This window comes from Montipora foliosa, chromosome 12 (genome assembly GCF_036669935.1).
Source record: "Montipora foliosa isolate CH-2021 chromosome 12, ASM3666993v2, whole genome shotgun sequence".
In the NCBI taxonomy this organism is placed as follows: Eukaryota; Metazoa; Cnidaria; class Anthozoa; order Scleractinia; family Acroporidae; genus Montipora; species Montipora foliosa.
The window spans coordinates 6,718,801-6,741,374 of NC_090880.1; the positions used below are offsets into that span (position 1 = coordinate 6,718,801).

General features: G+C 40.1%; 1 protein-coding gene across 1 annotated transcript; it reads left to right on the plus strand.

Annotated features, from left to right (window-relative positions):
* Positions 1–602: 602 nt before the first annotated feature.
* Positions 603–13,866, plus strand: LOC137978393 (eukaryotic initiation factor 4A-III). The gene is made up of 13 exons (XM_068825281.1): positions 603–802; positions 909–981; positions 2,021–2,087; positions 2,919–2,981; positions 8,389–8,521; positions 9,043–9,123; positions 9,199–9,251; positions 9,455–9,543; positions 10,235–10,373; positions 11,906–12,021; positions 12,126–12,233; positions 12,606–12,733; positions 13,463–13,866. The coding sequence occupies exons 1-13, from the start codon at positions 658–660 to the stop codon at positions 13,477–13,479; spliced, it is 1,212 nt and encodes a 403-aa protein (XP_068681382.1). The 5' UTR covers positions 603–657; the 3' UTR covers positions 13,480–13,866.
* Positions 13,867–22,574: the final 8,708 nt, after the last annotated feature.

The window sequence follows — 22,574 nt, forward strand, 5'->3', positions numbered from 1 at the left end:
CATGCCCGCAGCGTTTTTAAAATTACCAGCACTTTTGAAGTTGTATTCTCGTGTTCTTGCAGGTGCAAAGAAAGCCTGAAAAAAATCCTGGCTTGAACGGGTGCTGCTTACTGGAATGATCTCCATCTCTCATGTAATTCAATTTCCGCAGTTCAAATATACGAACTAATATCTATGACAGCTATTTAACAATTATTCGCCTCAGGCTCAGTGATTATCGGTGAATATTCACCGAGACGAAGTCGAGGTGAATATTCACCGATAATCACTGAGCCTGAGGCGAATAATTGTTTTAGTATAAATACACAGGTGATTATTTCAAAAAAGAGAAAAAAAACCATTTCAACGCGAAATCATCTTCACTTACAGTGGCAAAACGACTACTGGCAGCCATTTTGTCCGTCGAGGTGATTATCGGGTGATAATCCGAGATAGCGAGCCAATGAGAGCGCGCGATTTTGTGTAATCACCTGTGTGTTTATATACTAAAAGAATGGATATTCCCGCTCTTGCCTCTGTTTGATTTAGGGATGTTACACAACCCCAATCTCCACTCTTCCAATTATCTTCCCGTGGAACTTTGCGATATGTGAGGAGAGGCGCGGTGTCTAAGTTGTATCCTGTGCTGTGTTCTCGTAAAAGTAAGAAATCTCGATCATGTCGCGTAAAAGAAAGGTTGTAGCAGACGAGGAGGAAGATCCAACTAAGGTCGAATTCGAAACATCAGAGGAAGTTGACGTTGTGCCAACGTTTGACCAGCTTAAACTTCGCGAAGATTTGCTTCGAGGCGTTTACGCCTACGGTAAGGTTATGACTGTCACTGCACTGACGCACATGGGACGCTTGAACGAAAGGCACGAAGGAGCAGCTCTGCACTGTTCTTCCTTATATTACTTTATTTCTTATAGGTTTTGAAAAACCGTCGGCAATTCAACAACGTGCGATTAAACCGATAATAAAAGGAAGGGACGTGATTGCACAGTAAGTGTCCGTATTAAAATCATGGTCAATTGAATTCGAAGTTGTGTATTTCAGTCAAGCCAACTTAGTTTATTTTACAACTTAAGTTATTCTAAAACTAATGTAATGTAAATAATGTAATTCTCCACATATTGATAAAATAGTTGTTTTTATTTACTTTTTTTTTTTTTTTATCTTGGAAAGTTATTTTATGGCAATTTTTAACCAAACTAAGATTTTCTCTCAAGATGTTGGTCACTTAGTTGATGATGCAGGGTTATTCTGTGGTTTTTGTCAATGATCCTTTTCTCTAACATCCAAGTCTCTGTAAGGACCTTAATTTCGGTGTTGCGTTCAGATGTTTTTGGGTTACTTAAAGCAGCTTAAAAGAGTCAATGGGTTTGTGATTAGGCCAAGCGCTGTTTTTCAGAGTATTATTAGGTAGGGTTTAATCAGGACTTGACATAGAGCGAGTTTCAATTGAGTGTCGTAAAACCAAAACCAAAGTAATTACTTTGGCCAATCAAAAAGGAGGGAGGCAATTCGGTAAACCAATCAAAACTAGAAGTAATTACACATAGCCAACGCCAAATGCGGGAAAATGTGCTCACGCGAGCCACAATTCGTTTTGGTTTCACTTCTGATTGGTTGAAAAAGTGGTGCGAGACCTTTGAACCAACCACTGAGTGAAGTAATCATAAACCAAAGCAATTTGCTAATTACTTTCGACACTCAATTGAAAACAGCTCTAAGAAGCTTGACCAAAACATATCATCTGAAGAACTTAGGACATTAATTTTAAAATGCACTTTGTTGGTGAAAAGATGCAGAGCAACTATAGAATTCTGGGTCTCACAGGGCCTGCACAAGGAAGTTACTTTGGAGCTTTTTTTAGAACGAGACACATAACGATAGGAGCTTTTGTTATTCAATGATGTGGAAATAAGTGGCCCTGCATTCTACAGTTTTGCGAGGGGTGCTAGTTGGGAGGGAATTTCAGTGCATTAATTTTACAGAAATGTTTATCCATAAACTTCATTGTTGTGTTGCAAACCTGCAGGGCACAGTCTGGTACTGGAAAAACAGCCACACTTTCCATCTGTGTCTTACAGTCCATAGATATTCAGGTTAGTTATACATAGTAACAGAAGTTGTGGATCTCAAGAATGATATTCTTTAAAAGGTTTTGCTATAGCAGAGTCATGGGTTTCATTAGAAGCCGGTCACCGGCAGTGTACCACTGTCTACTTTGTCAGAAATCTGCCTCACTGGTGGCTACTCTGCCGTGATTTTCCCTCGAGCCCTTGTAAAAGACAAGAGTGACTGCCACTTACATTGATTAGCCCAGGAATCTACTTCAAAGGTTATTGAAACCTCTGCAGACTTGTAAATTAACCCTTTCACTCCTGTAACGGCCAATGAGATCGATAGATTTTACTCTGTCTAACGCCAGACGATTTTACTCGTCAACGGGGAACCCCACAGGAGCTAAAGGGTTAACATCAGCTAGGTTCACTCAAAAACTACCCTTTCACTCCTGTAAGGGCCAATGAAACTGATAGATTTTACTCTCTCTAATGCCAGACGATTTTACTCGTCAGTGGGGAACCCCACAGGAGTGAAAGGGATAACACTTCTATGATGGCCCCAGCATTTGCATAGAATTAGCGCACCATCTTCCCAAGTGGCTAGTGTAACAAAGTTATTACAGTATGCTCAAGAAATACATTCTTATAGTCCAGTTTTTTTTTTTAGCTTTTGATCCAACATATTGACATTCTGATTTCACTTTATTGTAATCATTGATGTCTCCCAACAAACTGCTATTTTGCTGACTTTTTTATGCTGGAGTGCCTTCAATGAAACAAAATCCAAATCTTTCTGGTCAATGGCTACTAGCAAAATTTCATAAAATGCTTTTCTTTTCTAATGACCATCTTATTTTATCCTCACAACAGACAAGGGAGACTCAGGCTCTGATTCTGTCACCAACACGTGAACTCGCTCAACAGATTCAAAAGGTACATGTAAAAGTTAAGTTCCTTTGTTGGTAACTTGAATTTGTATAAAATGATTTCTTGCCATGCAATTATACCATACATGTATATTGTTGGAAAAAAATCATTATATATGACTTCTCACGGGAAAATGTACACTAACTTTTTCCTGTTGAACACTCAGGTAAATTCCAACACTCTACCAACGGGTCACCAAACAGGTCACCAACGGCTTTTCCAACACTTTCAACGCTCCCACCAACGCTTTCTTCAACACGTGGTCAAAAAATTCACAATGGGTTGTCAAATTTTCCAATGCCTCATGCTTTCCAACGGCTTTTTAGTTCTTTCAACGCAGAATACAAAGCCTATCAAACGAACTGATTTCCCTTAGTTGACCATTAAAATGTCTGTGTGAACATTAGAATGTTGTAGATAACGACTCCATCATAAAATTCATTCACATTCACATTCACATTCACATTCACAATTATTAATCCTCAAACATTTTTGTTAGCGAGACGCTTAACGCATAACATATCCATCTTGTGAGTTTTTCAACTATGGCAGCTCAATAAAAGTTATGTGAAAGGTATTCAGATTACAAATACTAACAAATTCTGTCAATGACAGTGTTCTCTTAGAAGGAAGAATCTATCCAAGTGTAACATAGCGGCACCAAATTAGCACCTATTGTATATTACATTTCGCATACGCATATATAAGTAGGTTAGCACATTATGCAAAAGCAGAGAGCACACACAACCAGGCGGTGTGTGTGAATAACAAGAATAAAACTCCATCGACATCCGACTACATGGTGGCAGCATTTTACAAGAATAATCGTTAGAGTCAAATTGAAAGAGGCCAGCAGAAGCGAATTATGGCAACAGCAACGTCTTTTGCGTCGCCACAGATGAACTGGGACGCTCCTGATCCGATAACTGCATTCGCAAGATTCAAACAAAAATGTCAGCTTATGTTGTCAAGCGTTCTCAAAGACGCAGATGACGAAGAAAAAGTGAGCTATATTTTACTCTGGTCGGGTGAAAAAGGTCTGGACATTTACAACAGTTGGACATTCACAAAGGAGGAAGAGAGGAAAAAGCCTGCCATTATTTTCGAACGGTTCGAGAATCAATTGGAGCCGAAGACGAGCCATCGAATTCACAGATACACACTACAAGGAGTGCGACAAGAACAAAGCGAGCCAGTGGACGATTTTATCTCAAGATTAAAAAACCTAGCAGCAAAATGTCAATTTTGCGACAGCACCGAAGTCGAAGACAGAGTTCTAGATCAGCTTATTTGGGGGTCAAAAAACCCCGATGTCCGGAAGTCCCTCATAGGCCGCGACAAATCATTGACCCTTGCAGGCGCTATCGAGATTGCAAGAAGCCACGAGGCGACAAGTAAACATATGAAGACACTGGCAGGAAGTAGTGAAAGCTATCAAGAGGATAGAAGTGTAGATGCCATTCATAAGGAACAAGAAAGGGAATCCTGTAACAACTGCGGAAAACAACACCCGAGGAACAAATGTCCAGCCTACGGTACACTATGTCGAAAATGCGGCAAAGCTAATCATTGGCAATCTGTCTGCCGATCCAGTAAACGGAAACAATTTATCCAAGGAAGAAAGCCGGTTTTCAAAAAATCTATTCACACAATTGAAGACAGGGGCGATGAAGACATTGATGAAATTCTCACAATTAGTACAATCGAGGTTAACACCATAGAAGACACGCAACATTCGACGACACACGACACACGCGATGAAGTCTTTGCAACACTGGAAATAACCCAGCCTGAAAAGAAGCGGAAAATTAATCTCCAGTGCAAGGTGGACACAGGTGCACAGAGCAATGTTTTGCCTATCAGGCTACTTCGCATAATCGCTGCAGAGAAGTTTGATGACGAAGGAAACCTCAAACCAGAAGTACTGGAAAAGAATGAAGCCGTCCTCTCAGCATACGGTGGCTCTGTAATAAAGCAGCTTGGCACTATAAACATTTCGTGCAAGTACAAAGAGAAGAAGATTAACTGCATTTTCTACGTCACGGATACTTCAGGGCCAGCTATCCTCGGTCTAAAAGCGTGAATTGCACTAAAATTAGTCTCCCTCCACTGTACGCTAAGAACAAATCAATTAAACCAGGCTGATCCAACTAGCAGCTTCAATTCCCCCCCTCAAAATCCGGGTACTTGCAAGAAAAGCTCGAGTTACATTGGAAGTCATGTACCACTGGAAGAGCGGCCATCAATCACAAGTAAACAAGCGCTGATGGATATGTACCCAGAATGTTTTAATGGCACAGTTGGATGTTTTGATGACTACACATACCACATCACACTGGATCCTGAAGTATCACCGGTGGTCCATGCACCCCGCAAAGTACCTATAGAGTTGAAAGACAAATTACAAGCCGAATTACGTGAGATGGAAAGTCAAGATATCATTGCGAAAGTAACCCAACCTACGGATTGGGTTAACTCCCTGGTCATTAGAGAAAAAGAAAATGGACGACTTCGTTTATGCCTCAATCCCAAAGACCTGAATAAGGCGATCAAAAGAGAACATCATCCCATACCCACTCTAGAGGAAATCACACCCAAATTATCAGGAGCAAAGCTTTTTAGTAAGCTCGACGCTCGCAATGGCTATTGGAATGTCAAACTAGATGACGAGTCCTCGTACCTGACAACCTTCAATACACCATTTGGTCGGTATTGTTTCCTCAGAATGCCATTTGGCCTACGAATGAGTCAAGATATCTTCCAGTTCAAGATTGATGAGACGTACCGTTATTGCCTGGGAGCCATTGGTATTGCAGATGACGTCACAGTCTATGGAAAGAACGACAAAGAGCATGACTTACACCTACATGAAACCATGGAACGTACCAGACAGGCCGGCATCAAGCTCAATGATGAGAAGTGCGTTATCAAAACAAAGGAGTGCAATTTCTTTGGTATGCTCTACACACCAGATGGTGTCAAACCCAGCCCAGATAAAGTCAGAGCCATAGAAAGTTTAGAACCGCCTAAAGACAAGAAGGAGCTTCACACCTTTTTGGGGATGGCAACCTACATGAGCTCATTCATCCCCAATCTAGCTGACCACACTGCCCCCTTAAGAAACCTCTTAAAGGAGAACGTTGATTTCACATGGAATTCATCACATTCGAAAGCCTTTGAGAAGGTGAAGGCATTGATATGTACCACAACGACCTTGGCCTACTATGACAGAAGTGAACCAGTTGTCCTCCATGTTGATGCATCAATTAAGGGCTTGGGCGCAGCTCTCTTCCAAAATGACAAGCCAATAGCCTTTGCATCGAAAGCACTTACCCCTGCGGAGACCAGATATGCTAACATCGAACGGGAACTATTGGCAGTGGTATACGGCTGCGAAAAATTCCATTCATATTTCTATGGAAGATCGTTCGTGGTTAAAACAGACCATCGTCCCCTGGAACAGATCGATAAAAAGAACAAGCACCTCCACGCCTTCAAAGAATGCTGTTGCATTTACAACCTTACGACTGCGTCATTAAACATCTTCCAGGAAGAGAAATGGTTACAGCTGACGCCCTGTCACGCCTTTCGCCGTTGGATGAATTTGAAGTGTCGGACATGAATGTGAAAGTTCACCATCTAATCAGAATCACCCCAGCCAAAATGGAAGAGTTCAAAAAGGAAACTGCGAAAGATGAAACCCTGCAGCTTCTAGCCCACAAAGTTATGCAAGGTTGGCCTGACAGTGGGAAGAAAATCGTCTCGGCGCTAAAACCATACTGGCCCCTACAAGATGATATATCAGTAGAAGATGGGCTGATACTTCTTGGAAGCCGTGTTATAGTACCGGAATCCTTGAGAGGCAACATCTTGCAGCAAATCCATGGAGGGCACTTTGGTATGGAAAAATGCAAACTACAAGCCAAATCCTGTGTTTACTGGCCAGGCATATGCAGAGAAATTGAAAACCTTGTAAACTCATGTTGTGTTTGCCAGAAGTACCACAATTCCCAGCAAAAGGAGCCAATGATACCAACAGAGATCCCTTCAAGACCGTGGAAAACACTGAGCGCAGACCTTTTCTACGTTCAACAGTCGTGGTTCCTCATAGTTGTTGACTATTATTCCAAGTTCCCATTTGTCAAGAAACTTCAAAACCTCACATCCGGGGCCGTTGTTAATGAAATGAAAATGCTATTCGCAGAAAATGGAATCCCAGAATCTCTTCAATGCGACAACGGCACTCAGTTTACATCCGGCGAGTTCCATCAACTGGCAAGCCAGTACGGGTTTGAAATTGTGACGTCATCTCCACATTACCCACGTGGCCATGGGTTCGTTGAACGCCAAGTCCAAACGGTTAAGAAGACGATCCTGAAGTGCAGAGAGACTAAAGAAGACATAGATCTAGCCCTGCTGGCTCTACGAACAACGCCCCTGAGTTCCAATATACCGTCACCAGCTGAATTACTGAATGGCCAAGTATTTAAATCCACACTTCCTGGTAAGATCCAGCCATCAAAGAACCAAGAGGAAGTTAGAAATTGGCTCAAAGCGAGACAAGACAACCAATGCCACTATTACAACAGGAATACCAAGGAGCTCCCTGAATTACACAGGGACCAAGCTATCTATGTACAAGACCCTGTGACAAAGACATGGAATCCTGCTAGGGTCATAGATCAGGGAGAAACACCCCGCTCATATCTCATAGAAACTGGAACTGGTGCCCAATTGCGAAGAAATAGAATCCATCTTAGACCGAATAATGCTTCCAACAACTCAGCAAACAACTCTTCGGATTGCGTGTCCCAAAGAAGCATGACTGCACAATATTCAAGCGCCATTCTACGAGAATCCACTGCGGCAGGCAATTCAGCAAATGACCCATCAAGTGGCAATTTGACTATACAGCCCTCAAGCCCCAATCCACGATGTTCTACTGTAACAGGGGAAGCCGAGAAAGGACCAAGAAAATCCCGCGCGGGAGTGAAATCCGGGCACCGGAAAGACTTAATCTCTGATGCTTGCTTTAGTAGTTGATATTAGTATGATACATAAACACCAGACAGAAAATCCCTATACATACATATATATATATTGTTACTAGACGTTGGCCCGAATGAAGATTTTGTGTTTGTTTGTTTTCCATTTAATTAATATAGTTTTAAGAGAAGGGGATGTAACATAGCGGCACCAAATTAGCACCTATTGTATATTACATTTCGCATACGCATATGTAAGTAGGTTAGCACATTATGCAAAAGCAGAGAGCACACACAACCAGGCAAGAATAACAACAAGAATAAAACTCCATCGACATCCAACTACACCAAGCGTTGTCCGTTAAAAGGAATAATTGTTGCGAGCAAAATTATATTGTCATTCTGATGACAGATTTGAATTTGTGTAGGTTATCCTTGCTCTTGGTGATTACATGAGCATTCAATGCCATTCCTGTATTGGAGGAACAAATATTGGTGAGGACATAAGAAAACTGGATTATGGCCAGCATGTTGTGTCTGGTACTCCTGGCAGAGTTTTTGGTGAGTTTTATTATTGGTGTTCCCTTTTGTTGAAAAAGCTTAGTTGGATTGAGCGTGACAATGTTGCGTGACTCACAGATAATAATTATGAATAGGACATTATTTGATATTGCATGTTAAGCCTCGGCTAGATTTTGAGGAGGTGTTTCAAATGTGTTTTGTGGAATTAAAAGGCTTTTTGAAAGTGAAATTGGTACCAAGTCATTAATTGTACTAAACGTCATTATTAGTATCAACACCTCTTCAATTGAAGTATGTCTAAAGTTGCAACATTTGAAACAATAATTTATTCTTTCAATTTGTTTAGTTTAATTAAAGATACTGTATGTACAATAACTGGACAGTTTGGCAATAAGCATCCCTCATGCTTCTTTACGGCATAATTATATCTATGCTTAAAGAGTCACTTGTCCAGGTGTGCATATGATACAAGTTTTGCCTTTGGCCATTGATGTGCTGTTGACCTTATCAGTGTGGCAAGCACTTGTAAACATGTAGTTTTTATTTTGTTAAACTTGTAGACATGATCAGAAGGCGTAACTTGAGAACTCGTTCAATCAAGTTGCTGGTACTGGATGAGGCAGATGAAATGTTGAACAAAGGTATTGAAGGAATTTGCAAGAGACCTAGCAGTGCATTTAAAATATTGAGTCTTAAAAACTTTAACTTTTTTTTAGGTTTCAAGGAACAAATTTATGATGTTTACAGATATCTTCCTCCTGCAACCCAGGTAAGCACATACCTGTACATTTTATTACTAAAATGCAAGAAAAATTAGTACTGTCAGGGCTCGAAATAAAAAAAAATCAGGTTCAATTTTGCGTCAGGATACGAAAATTTAGTCACAAAGTCATTGCGCTGTATTTTGTTGCCAGTGGTTTAACAAAAAAGGAATGTGAGCCCACCTCAATTTTTTATTTTAATTTTGTTTAGGTTGTTCTGTTAAGTGCAACACTTCCACATGACATCTTGGAAATGACAGAGAAGTTTATGACAGACCCGATCAGGATTCTGGTGAAACGGTACAGTCTCCCCTCTCTTATCAGTTCATGAAAGTAACAGCGTTACTGTATCACAATTTGGGTCTGCATGTACATGTAATCTGCATTCTGCATCTTCTGTTTATTCAGCTTACACAAAATAATGCAGAATTAAGATTGCAAAAGATGTAAATGCAATGTAATTGGCATTTGTAAGATTTCAGCAAGCCATTGTAAATTATAAATATTGCACATATTATGTACTTATGACAAATATACAACTGTAGTTTGACACAGCATTACATGTATGTGCATGCACGTGTAGCTATTGAAATACATGTATTTACAAATCAGCTCTATACACTGACAGAATGTCCACCAGGGGTTTCATTAGAAGCCATTCACCGGTGGTTTACCACTGACTGTTAGTCTGAAATTTGCCTCTCACCACCGTCTACTCTGCCTCAAGACAAGAGTGACCGCCCCCTACATTGTCTAACCCAGGCTTTTACTTCAAAAGTTATTGAAACCCCTGGTCCACTCATAAAAGAATTAGCTTACTTCTGTACTTTGCAAGTTTTGTTACTGTAAGTTCTTTCAAAAGCAGGGCAGCTGTGCAGATAGTATTTTACATCAATAACTGTAGAAAACAGCTTCTCTAATTCAAGCTTAACTTTTGACTACAACATAATTATTGTGTACTAAACTGGTATCTTCCTCGTGTTTGTTACAGTGATGAATTGACATTGGAGGGCATTAAGCAGTTCTTTGTGGCAGTTGAGCGTGAGGAATGGAAGTTTGACACTCTTTGTGATTTGTATGACACACTCACCATCACACAGGCGGTCATTTTCTGCAACACAAAGAGAAAGGTTTGTTTCATTGCTATTGACATATCTGTACATCAAGCTATTTTAACTATTACTGGATCATTCACTAACACAATCAAAAATTGTTTACTCATTTAAATGAAGATCATAGTGTTAGGAGGACCTTTTATTTAAACTTCTTGATATTCAGACTTGAACATCTACATACTTGGCTCCACAGCTAATACTTCTGAGCTTAGAAGTTACACTACAATGTTACCGTATTTACCCGCGTAAGTCGATCCCGTGTAGAAGTCGACCCCCCATTTTTAATGGCAAAAAAATATATTTCTTAATTTCTTTGTTAAATGGTCTCCTATACTACATGTAATCTTGTATTCTTCAATTTCTGGAACTGTTGATACACAAACAAATCAGGGCTTCAAGCGTTTAATAGTTTTGTGGTTCAGCCGTTGTTGCACGTGCTGTCATTTTGTCCCTGAGTTTCGAAAAAGTTCTCAGAAAATCGAACATGTAACCCTCAAACTAACCTGTTTTGTTGTGCAAGGAAAAAGGGCTTTAGAGGATAAGCACAACATCACAGAAGCAGGAGTCAATCTTTGAAATGACTTCAAAAACAATGCGAAATGGCAAGGTTTAATTGGTCCTTGATTAATAATATCTCACATGACAAACAAAACAAGACTCATAAACCAAACACTACAAAGTTTGCAAAAGCATTTAAATCAGCCAGGTTTGTATAAAGAAAAAAAAGCAATCATTACCAACCAGCATTTGCAGGCAACGCAAGTGATGGTGCTTGCATGCAAACATGAGTTATTGTGGCAGGTTACTAAGCAGTTGAACGGTCGTGCTTTATTTGAAGAAACAGAAATGCCTTCTTGAGCTTTCCACCTTTGGTAAACGAAAATGTCCAGTGTCTATTTCATATTTGTGCTAGTTAGTATCTTCAACATTTAGAGTTGGACAAATCCTGTTTCATTTCAACTGGAATTGCTTACATTAATTGAAGTCTTTTGTCATTCATTTTGAAGTCTTTTGTCCACTGCATTTGTTATGCCCAAGACAACACTATTATGTTAAAGAAAGCTGGAACTTGGCTCAAAATGTTTGACCTGTGTATAAGGCGATGGTAATTTTTGGAGCTTCTTTTGAGGCCATAAAAGGTAGACTTATACATGGGTAAATACGGTACATGTAGCTCCTTTCGTTGTTTTGAAAGATTGTGTTACAAAGGGAAAAATTATATTAACTTGCAATAAACTAACATTCATTTCTACTGTTTCATTTCAACAAGTTTTGATCCTATCCCAAATTTTTGCATGTACACCATAATCTAGGGTCAATGTGTTGCTATCTGGTAATAATATCTCTAGTTAACACAATCAATTTATGGAAGCCATGTGTTCTCAAACTTCACAACTTTAACATTTACACCCAATGATTTTACTCAGGCTAATGCCAAGTGATTTTATTCTGTCTAACCGTGGACCATTGTTACTTGTCAGTGGAGCACCCCTTACAGTTGTAAGAAGCAGAAGGTTCATGTGTCATGGTGGTTTTTGTTTTGTTAGGTGGACTGGCTTGTAGAGAAAATGAGGGAAGCTAACTTTACGGTGTCAGCCATGCATGGTGACATGCCTCAGAAGGAAAGAGATGCCATTATGAAAGAGTTCAGATCTGGAGAGAGGTACATGTAGTCTTGTTTGTGCTACGAAGAGTAAGTTTTTTGCAAAATCTCAAACAGACTTATCTTTTGCTAATCCTGTGCAAAATTCTGATATTACTTTCTAGTCGTGTGCTGATTTCCACAGATGTGTGGGCAAGGGGTATTGATGTACAGCAAGTCTCACTGGTTATTAACTATGACCTGCCAAACAACCGTGAATTGTACATTCACAGGTTTGTGTGTATCCAGTTGATTTCATTTTCCATTGAATTTTTGAGAACAGAATTTCAACATTTTGCTCTTGTCACTATCCTCGTTATTGGATGAGGCTGATCACTAGTAAAAATTAATGCCAATCAAAAATAGAGAACTATCATAACAGCTTCCCATGCTTTAGACTACACTGTATCTTGTTTTCATTGTTTATTAAGGTACATGTATTTCAGTGTGAGCCTCTTTTTTTCTCAGTGTCACAAGGATATCTTTCTATCCATCTTTTAATTTGTTGTAATTGCTTGCACAGACTTGCACTGTTTCACGTTTCCCATTGCAGACATTTCCTGGGTTGGCATGAATGATTCCAACTCTTACGTTCTTTGTTTCAGGATTGGTAGATCAGGTCGCTTTGGTCGCAAAGGTGTAGCAATCAACTTTGTGAAGTCAGATGACATTAGAATCCTGCGCGACATTGAACAGTATTACAGTACACAGATAGATGAAATGCCCATGAATGGTAGGTTACGACCTTTAATAATTATTGATCTGCAAACTGGTTGCCAGATCTAACTCTGCTATCCTTAAACTGATTGTGCTGATGTTGTAGTGGTGTGTATAAAATGGTTGCAATAGAAGGTCCTGCTTGGAGACTTGATGTGGCTTGTATTACCTTGTACATAAAATGCTCCGCTCTACACTATATTCCACTTCATTGGATGGGCCACAGTTAACTTTATATGTCATAATGTCTCTTCATTCTGCTCTGGTTCTTACTTGCACTGGAGGTGATCTGGCCATTGCTTATTTGAAAATGGGATTCTGGTGGAATATTAACACTGTTTGAACTTTTGGTTTGTTTTGTGATCAAAATAATTCATTGATGAAACGATATACATGTATGAAATGGATCATATATGAACTGCTGATATGAAATCAAGTGACGCTATGATCCTCACAGTTATGAACGCAATGTTCCCGTGAGGAACATTCCTCACGGGAACATTAGAATCCACAAATGACCAGCTCCCAATGTCAGTGGCTTCATAGCTCAGTTGGTTAGAGCGTCACACCGGTATCGCGAGGTCACGGGTTCAAACCCTGTTGAAGTCCTGAATTTTTCAAGCTTCTTTACTCAATTGCAAAAATTGCGTTCATAACTGCGAGAATAATAGCTTCACTTAAAAGTTAATAATTCATGTTATGTCACTAACTCAGAATATTTATGAATCTCCCATTTTATTTTTAGTTGGTGATCTAATTTAAGTTCCTGATGTAACAAAGGATGAGAAACCAATGATGCAACATCAACCCTTGGCATAGTAGTTTTTGCCGCCTGTTTAAGGCAACTGTACACAGCGTGCACCTGGATCCATAGATGTAGTTAACTAACCAACCAAATGAGTTGTGCTTGTACACTGGGAATTTCACTGAGGCATATTAAAGGCACATCTGTTTTTATTCCTCTTTTTTTTTAATATGCCCTTAAAAACACTGCAATTTAAAGCAAAACGACTTACGAAGACCTGCAGTTTAATTTGAGAGCTTTTAATATTCTTTTAACAGTGGATGTCTTGAGTGTTATTAAACTATTCTAACCTTTCCTTGAATATGATTGTAGTTTGAATAATAAAGAGGTTAAAGAAACTGTAATTTTATTAGAGCCATATTAATTGTTCACAGAACAGTACCGGTATTAATCGTGATGTAGCATTTGACATTAGCTTGTTTGTTTTGACATTACTGGATCGTGAAAGTGAATAGCAAGTCTAATATGGAACAAAATTATTAGTACTAGGCCAAAAAATATTTAGTTGTATATGTAAGGTTGAATTTAAGGTGGCTCAAAACAGTTTCAACACTTGTTATTAGAAGGATTGACACTACAATACTTTATCACGTAACAGCAATGTTATGGTACCATGTAAAACATCAATTATTGCTTAACAAGTTACCGTGGTAATAAGAAAGCCTTGCAAAAACACCCTATATTTTAGCTTTAGTTGCTCATATCTAAAAAAACGAACTCGGTGACCCCAATTTTTTATCGCACAAAAGTAATCATCAGGCCAAGATAAGACTCTCTGCAAAGTTTAAAAGAATTCTGTGGAGTAGATTCAGAGCTATCTTAAATTTTCAATTATTTAAGGTGGCTCTGAATCTGCTCCACAGAATTTTAAACTTTGCAGAAAGTTTCATTCTGGCGTGTCGATTACATTTCAGAAATAAAAAATGGGGGTCACCGAGTTCGTTTTTGAGATATGAGAAGCTAAAGCCAAAATATGGGGTGTTTTTGCAGGGCTTTCCTGTTGCCATGGTAACGTTTTACGTCACAAAAATGACCAAATCTATTTCAGCAACAAATCGTGTTTGACATGGTACCATAACATTGCTGTTAAGTGATAAGAATTAATGTTGTAGTGTCAATCCTTCTATATGAGAACGTTTCTTTCAAGTGTGGAAACCGGTTTGAGCCACCTGAAACCGCATTCCATGCGAAAAAAGTTTTGCATTACTTTTGATGCAATAATGGCAATAAAGGACCGCTAGTAGTCTACAATTGAAACAAAAGTCAGCTATAAATATTCAGATTTGCAGGCTGAAGAGCCCGCGAACAGGCTCTTGTGTGGCCGCGAGAGGATTGGGGCGTCCCAAGCCACCAATTCTCGTAAAACTGAGTCGCTGAACAAAACTTCATTAGCGGAATATACAGAAAATGCGGAGTAACGTTTATCTTTCAGTTATTTTGGTTTCCATAGTGATCACAGGATGATCCACATAGACCGGGGTTGGTAACGTTACCTAATACATAAAGATGATATAAGAGGTGGTTTTGTTTTGAGTGGAACCGATACATGCAGTCACCCGCCAGACCTCACGCAGCAAATCATAGTTCTTGATTTTCATATTAGAGAAGGCTACGGGTAGCCTACACTTTGTCCGAAGGAAGTTTAGCCGATTGCCTATAAAATTCACCGTATTTCAATGATTTTTAATGTTAAAATATCCTTCACAATGAAATTGTAGTACTGGTGGCAGCTCGTTGGACCTGCTTTTGACGGTTGGAATTGGAACCTTCTGATTGGTAAATTCAATTTTTTGCCGGAAATTTAAGATTTCGGCGGGAAAGTCAAACGTACGTTTGGAGGAAAATTCAAGCGATGACGTCATAGACACGTGATACCTCCCTTTCTGCGAGCCCTCAGGAAACGGGTTGGGTTGCTGCGTACCATGTTGGGAAAAAATATAGCGGTCAGGGGCCGGTTCCTCAAAGCCTGGTTAGTGCTAACCGTTGGTTAAGAGGTATCAAAACCTATAGGTTACCATGGTATTTAACGCTGGTTAGCGCTAATCATGCTTCGAGCAACCCGGGCCAGGAAATTAAGTTGTGGCGTTACAGAGTCCTAGTCCCCTCACGGTCAGAAGAAAAAACCAGAGGAAAAAGAAATAAAATCCAACAGGGTTAATGACTAGAACAATTAACAAACGAGTATGTAGAAGAAAAAGAAAAGAGCCAAAAAATGTAACTATAAGAATGTTCCACCCGTCGCGCCAAGAAGAAGACGGTGTCCCGCACACGCACCCTAGTTTATTATTATTATTATTATTATTATTATTATTATTATTATTATTATTATTATTATTATTATTATTATTATTATTATTATTATTATTGTAAAGGCTGATTTGGATGTGGCCGGTCGATGATAGGATCCAGAAGACAATCATCCCAGCGGTTACATCCGAGTAGAGTCTCCTTAAAATCAGTTCCGTGCCCCGCACGTACACCCCCAACTTAAGAGTTTAAAACTCGAGGAGCTCCCCGAAGGACCTGTTCTCGAGACAGGATGTGCCTGCAAAGTACTCAGCAGCCGCACAAGATCCAACACCGTCCTCGCGTTCAAATTGAGCGGCCGCGCGTGCCAGATCCAAATCCGGACCTGGACGAACCACCACCTCCTGAAGAGCGTTTTGGATGCATTGTTCACACTCCCAGGCTGCTTGACGCTTGACGCTGCTTGTACATACTTGTTTGTTGTTCTGGTCATTAACCCTGTTGGATTTTATTTCTTTTTCCCAACATGGTACGCAAAACACCCCAACTTGTTTCCTGAGGGCCCGTAGAAAGGGAGGTGTCTCTGACGTCATCGTTTGAATTTTGAATTTCCCGCCTAACGTACGTTTTACTTTCCCACCCAAATTTTGAATTTCGTGCAAAAATTTGAATCTACCAATTAGAAAGCTCCAATTCCAACTGTCAAAAGCAGCTCCAACGGGCGTACACCACTACTAATTGTCACCAGGCCAACGGTCGTTTCCTGTCCCAAAAGCTAACGCTTCTTCAGGCTGGAGAAATAGGCAGGTTCATCGTGAAAAGTGGCTTGTTCTCAAAGCATGTGGGGCGGGACAGGGCGGTCAAAACCTCTCGCTTCCCGTGCCTTGTTCTCCCACTTCCCGTACCTTTATCTCCCAGTGCCCGCCATTTTCAGTCCTATTCCCGTCCGCTATAAATTAGGAGACTCAAAACACATCTTGGTCATTTAGCTACCTAATTCTTAAGTGACGACGGTCTTAATTGTTCTAGCTTGCAGTTCTGAATTGCCTCGTGTTCTGATACTGATACGCGTTTCCTCCGCTCGAGTACTTTTCCTCGCTCGTTATCCAACTGCTCGGGAAGAATCATCTCCAGGTTTTTCTCAAGGCTATTTTCGTCACACCACTTCTCAAAAACTCTCACCCAGTTAATTGTGCTCTTTCAGGTACTTAAATTTTCTGCCGCTTCTTTTAATTTCGTAACTTCTTCAATGGTCACTGTCTTAAATCTAGACTCTGATCGAGATACAAGAGATGTTACCATGGTAATTTTGTAATTTCACAATGTGAAATTATAAATTAACGTTGAAATTTCGCGCCTAAATTAAGGAGTAATTTGTTACCCATGATATTATGCCAAAAATTATGCTAGCACAATCCGCCACGGCCTACTGTAGACCTTCTGACCTCTCTAGTTTTCATCTTTTCCAGACCAAGTGAAAATGTCACACACAAGCTTGCTTCCACAAAACGCAGTTTTATTATCAGCGAGGAAATAAAATGAACAGCAATGGATAAAGTCTTTTTACTTATTGTGATGGAGATCAGTATTCAAATGTTTGCCGAAGACTTGCCTTGCCCGTGTCACGGAGGATTTAGACCCCCCGCGGACTTGGCCCTCACCCGGTCCAAATCCGGTAGCGGGTTTGGACCCCTTAAAATAAGCGTTCTTTTGATTAACGTAATGAAATTGCTTTGCAAATTGTTTTAAGTTATAAAAATCTTTTACTTGTTTAGTACTGAAACTCAAGTCTAACTTTTCTTTTTCTCCTTATTGAAAAAGACAGAAGCCTCGGAGTCAAGTGAATGTTTAACAATGCGTTTTCCAACCAAGTGGTGTTACTTCAAAAAGTGGCACCTGATCTGTCTATAAGTTTGAAAAGGCGCTGCGCCCTTTCAAACTTATAGACAAATGAAAAAGTACTACGGAAGAAACAACGCCTTTACGAAGAGGCCACAGCGCGTGTTTTAAATAACTTTAAATGAATTTGCTTTTTATCCTTATTAAAAAAAAATAACGCGACAATTCAACGAGTTCCTAGTGCGTGACTTAAGCTTCTGTCAGAAATGTCACTGCGAATACTTTAAAAACGACCTTTACTGAAAAATTAACTGATCAGATCTTTTTCGCAATGATTTTTGCTTTATGGTATTAGTCAGTTTCCCCAATCCAAGATAGAACTTTACCTCGATAAACAGTTCAATAAGCTGTAACGGGGGGTCCAGATCCACGAAGGGGGACTTAATTCGCCAGCGGATTTAGTCCCCCGGGGGTCTAAATCTCCTAGCTGATTTGTACCGGGGGTCCAAATCTTGGAGGATGCAAATTCACTAGGACACCGGCTGCCATATTGGTGGACCACATGGCGTCTAGCGTCTCCATATAAAACTCTATAGAGTAGCGTGAAACGCTTTGACAAATAACTTAGAAACGATGTACCGCATGGCCTGAAGATTGGAGAGGTCGTTAAAAGATTTGTTTGCTACAACGTTCCAGTTTCTTGTCCTTTTTCAATGAACGATTTCGAATTAATTTTTTTGTTGCGTGACAGTGAAACTGTCAGGCGAAGCGAAAGGGAAAAGAACGCAGATCATACCGTGCATTTGCGCATAACCACAATTCCTTGCGCCTTTGACCACAATCACATTGCGTTTTGAAGAAAAAGTGTACAGAGCTTGCCTCTTTCGTTCGCTGCAGGCTCACCAACTGCGGCAGCAATAAGAACCTGGCCTAAGCCTTCGATCCAATGGAAACCCAGTACCAAGAAACCTATCGTAACAATTCATGTACAAGGTCGAAAAACATCCAATGGTCGTCTCACAAAATTTTGCTGTGTGCATACTGCATGGATTGAGATACTTGGCCTGAAAAACACAGACAAATGCCTATTGCAGGGTGGTTACTGGCTGAACGACAGACTTATCAATGCAGCCATCAATCTTTTGAGGAACGAAACGTATGAAAAGAAAAATGGCGGCTTCGTCCAGAGGAAATCTTGCCAATCCCGGGGATAACCACTTTATGCATATGAGCGTCAAGCCAAAAGAAAATAATATCAGTTATCGGATCCAGTAAATGTTGATCGAGATACGTGCCAAATTTCCAGGCGCTAGACTCTTGTATCACTTTACTTGAACAAATTATAAGTTGTTCGTTACGAAAAACTCTTTATTCTGAAATTTTGTTCCTATCAGTATAAGTGATAAACCAAGAGATAAATGTCAATATAACTAGAAGTAACGATACGTCAGAGAGTGCTGGTGATTCTTTGTTACTTTGTTTTTGCTTTGTTAAGCAAAGGGAGCAGAAGGAGGATTCTTTGTGCAATGCTTTATGTTGGTGGGGCAGAGGTGTATAGGGGACGGTGACAGTTATGATGTAATATTTCGAAGAGAAGAATTGGGTTTGTTACTAAAAAGGGTTATTCGTTGTATGTTGGCCTGAGGTAGTTAGTTTTGATTTGTAGTGTAAACAGAATTTTACAAGAATTTAACCAACAACATTCAAAAGAACGCTTGTAACAACGATTGTAATCTTGTGGTCAGGAAAATGGTAAGGTAGTACGTGACCATACATTATATTTCATTATGATATTAAAAACGTGGACAATCTAACCTATTTCCTAATAAATATTTTGAAAACATAATGCTTCGTTTAAAAAACAAAGGTAAATAGAGAAGATTGTAAAAGGTGCGAACCTTCAGATGGAGCCGGGTGTCCGATCGAGCTAGGGCGGCCTGATCTCCGACGCTTGCTTAGCCTGAGATCATGCCCTCTCCCTATTATCCCTTTATGTCTCTCGCCTCGTCCGCCCTTGATAAAAAAAAAAAAAAAAACGCCTGATCGCAGGTTAACGCTTGCTACGATCGCTGATACTCCAACATCCCTTCTGAAGTCACAGCAACTATTGATACTGAAGAAATGCAACTGAAAGCGCGGTTTGACAGTGGTATTAGAGATAGTTTTATCAATCTCAGTTTAATAGAAAAGGTAGCTCTGACAGTTCATCCTTCATCCTTCATCCAGTACAGTATACATGGCTACATCAGCATACGATTCAGTTAAGGTCAGTGCAACATGCATTGCCAATCTTTTTTACCAAGGGCAGAATTATAAAGGTTTCAAGCTGTGTATCCAGCCCGGACTTTGTGCCGACCTTATACTACCAGTAGGTCTTAATTTCCAATCCCGGCACGCAAGCGTCGTCTTCCATTATACCTCTACAGACTGTTTGAGATTTTAGCGCTCTTAATATAGATCCACTGGAGCCATTTGCCGCACTTTGACGATACAAGAGAAAAGCTTGCTCAAAAAAGGCATCATAGAACCAAGTTGCTCACCTTGTTGGGCGCAAGTCGGGATAACTAAAGAGGAGAATCACAAAAGGAGGCTGGTCAGGCTGGCTATCGACTACTCGCAGACCATTAATGGGTTTACGCTCTTCGACGCCTTACATAAAATCGCTCATTACAGAGTCTTTAGTTTTATTGATCTCCGTAGGGAGCATCATCAAGTGCCACTCAGAGGTGAGTACGGGCCTCACACAACCTTTATCAGTTTACTCGTCTGCCTTCTAGTGTTACCAACGGTGTCGCTTGTTATCATCAAAGAGAGATGGTGAATTCGTGGAGGTCGATGATACGCTTCAGGAAACGTTCCCTTACCCTAAACATCACCATTATATTCAATGCGACGTTTGCGGCACAATACCAAAAAAAACAAGGTATCTTATGATACCCCTACCTCCCCACAACGGCCACAGCTCTTCTGTCCGCAAAATGGCCGTTGTGGAGAGGTTGGGCTGTACTCACAATGGATTCCTGAATTCTCAGATCGAATCAACCCGACCAGAGCATCCCATTTGAAGTACAAACGGATGCGTTAAACACTCATTCAACCAGAATGGAAGACCTGTTGCTTTCTTCTCGCACACCATTCATAGCCTGTGTGGCAGACGTATTTGAGAAACGACAACCGGAAATACGTCTGGTACGCAGGCTACACCCTTCAAGGTAGCGAGCTAAATCAATTCTGACGCATCCATAGAGAATAATAGAAGCTGTGAGGCAGGAAAACACTTTCTCACTGCAAGGCATTTCACTCTAACAACTGAACAGAAATCAGTGGCCTACATATCTGACCGGCGTCACAAAGGGAAGATCACGTTCTTATGTTGCATACTCGAACTCTCCTGCTACAGCTTTGCCGGCATTGTCTATCGCCCCGGCAATGATCAGAGAGATAACGTCTCACCGGATACACTGTCTAGAAATATTTTCGCTGCTGTAACAGAAGACACCCTTTACATGCAAGCTTCAATGATGAGTCGCTTTGCCACACGTTTCCTCATCTTGTGGTTTGAACAGTTTTAAAATTGGTTGAGATTAAAGTCTTCGGTTTTCGATCTTCGTTTTGAAGACACCGGCCTTCTCAAACGGAACGTAATTAATAAGAAAAAAATGAATAGATTTTTTCTAATGGCATAAGTGATACAATTTTTACAGTATAAACAATAAATGAGATAATAATATACATGCATGCAAAAATTTCAGCGTGTTGATTGGCTGAGAGCTCGTCAATATTTATTAATCCCAAAAGAGTGTAGAATAGTTGAAATTGGCCGTATTTATACTTGGGTACGTCTCAGACGAATAAGACATTTTAGACGTCTAAGACGACTAGTATAAATACGGGAAATAAGGTGGGCGCATTAAACGTCAGACGAATTAAACGTCTTAAGTTAAGTGCGTCGTTTAGACGCACTTAAGAGACGTCTAAATGAAGCCGTCTAGTATAAAGACGAGACGCACTTAGCAATGAAGTGCACACAGTCTCTTTGCTGATTAAATCTCGGTATCTTTTGAAGAAAATCGTGAATTTGATTTCTAGACGTCGAAGTTAAGTGCGTCCCGTATTTACATTAGTCGTTCTCTAGTATAAATACGGCCATTGGTGCAATAAAGGTGAAAATCTTGCATGTATATCATTAACAAGTAATCACATGATTTTTCTCGTACAATTAGGAATAAATAAGCACTTGTAAATTTTTTCAAGGACAACAAATTGCACTCCCCTATGTGCTCCTGCAATTTTGTGCGTTTGAAAAAATTTACTCGTGATTATTTATTCCAAATTGCACTCAAAATCGTGATTACCTATTCTTATAGAATTGCTCTAATGGCTCTGTCCTGGGGATCGATGCTAGAACCAGCAGGTGACTTGGGGTTATTGGTAATAGTAGCAACCTTAATCTAGGACGACGACAACCGCCACGAGAACGTTGTCTAAGAACGAGTTCGTGTAATAATTTTGCGATTACTCCTAGTTGCTTGGCATGGAAACTTAAAGTGTGTATCAACATTCCAATTCAAGTTTAGAGAGAAAATTTATCGTCAGGTGCTCACGTTCTCAATATCACCTCAAATTGAGTCATTTCACGTCTTTGTCAGGGAAGAAAGGCATATAAGTACACAAATGTAAAACGCACGTACAGGCCGAAAAGAGCTTTAGTTTTTGCTCATTAGACCAATTGTTTAGTGGTGTTCTCGTAGCCGTCGTCTTCCTCTCAAATGTATGCCACTGGACTTGGAAAACATCATTAAACGTGGGTCAACGTTGTCTGTACTTATATCGCCAACGTCAACACAGTGGCCAAAATGTTGTGCGCCTCGCGAGTATTCAATGAATTTTGACCAATATCGTTAGACAACGCTGACTCACATTCGATTAGCTTTTTACCACAATTTTCGACGTCAAAGAAAATGTT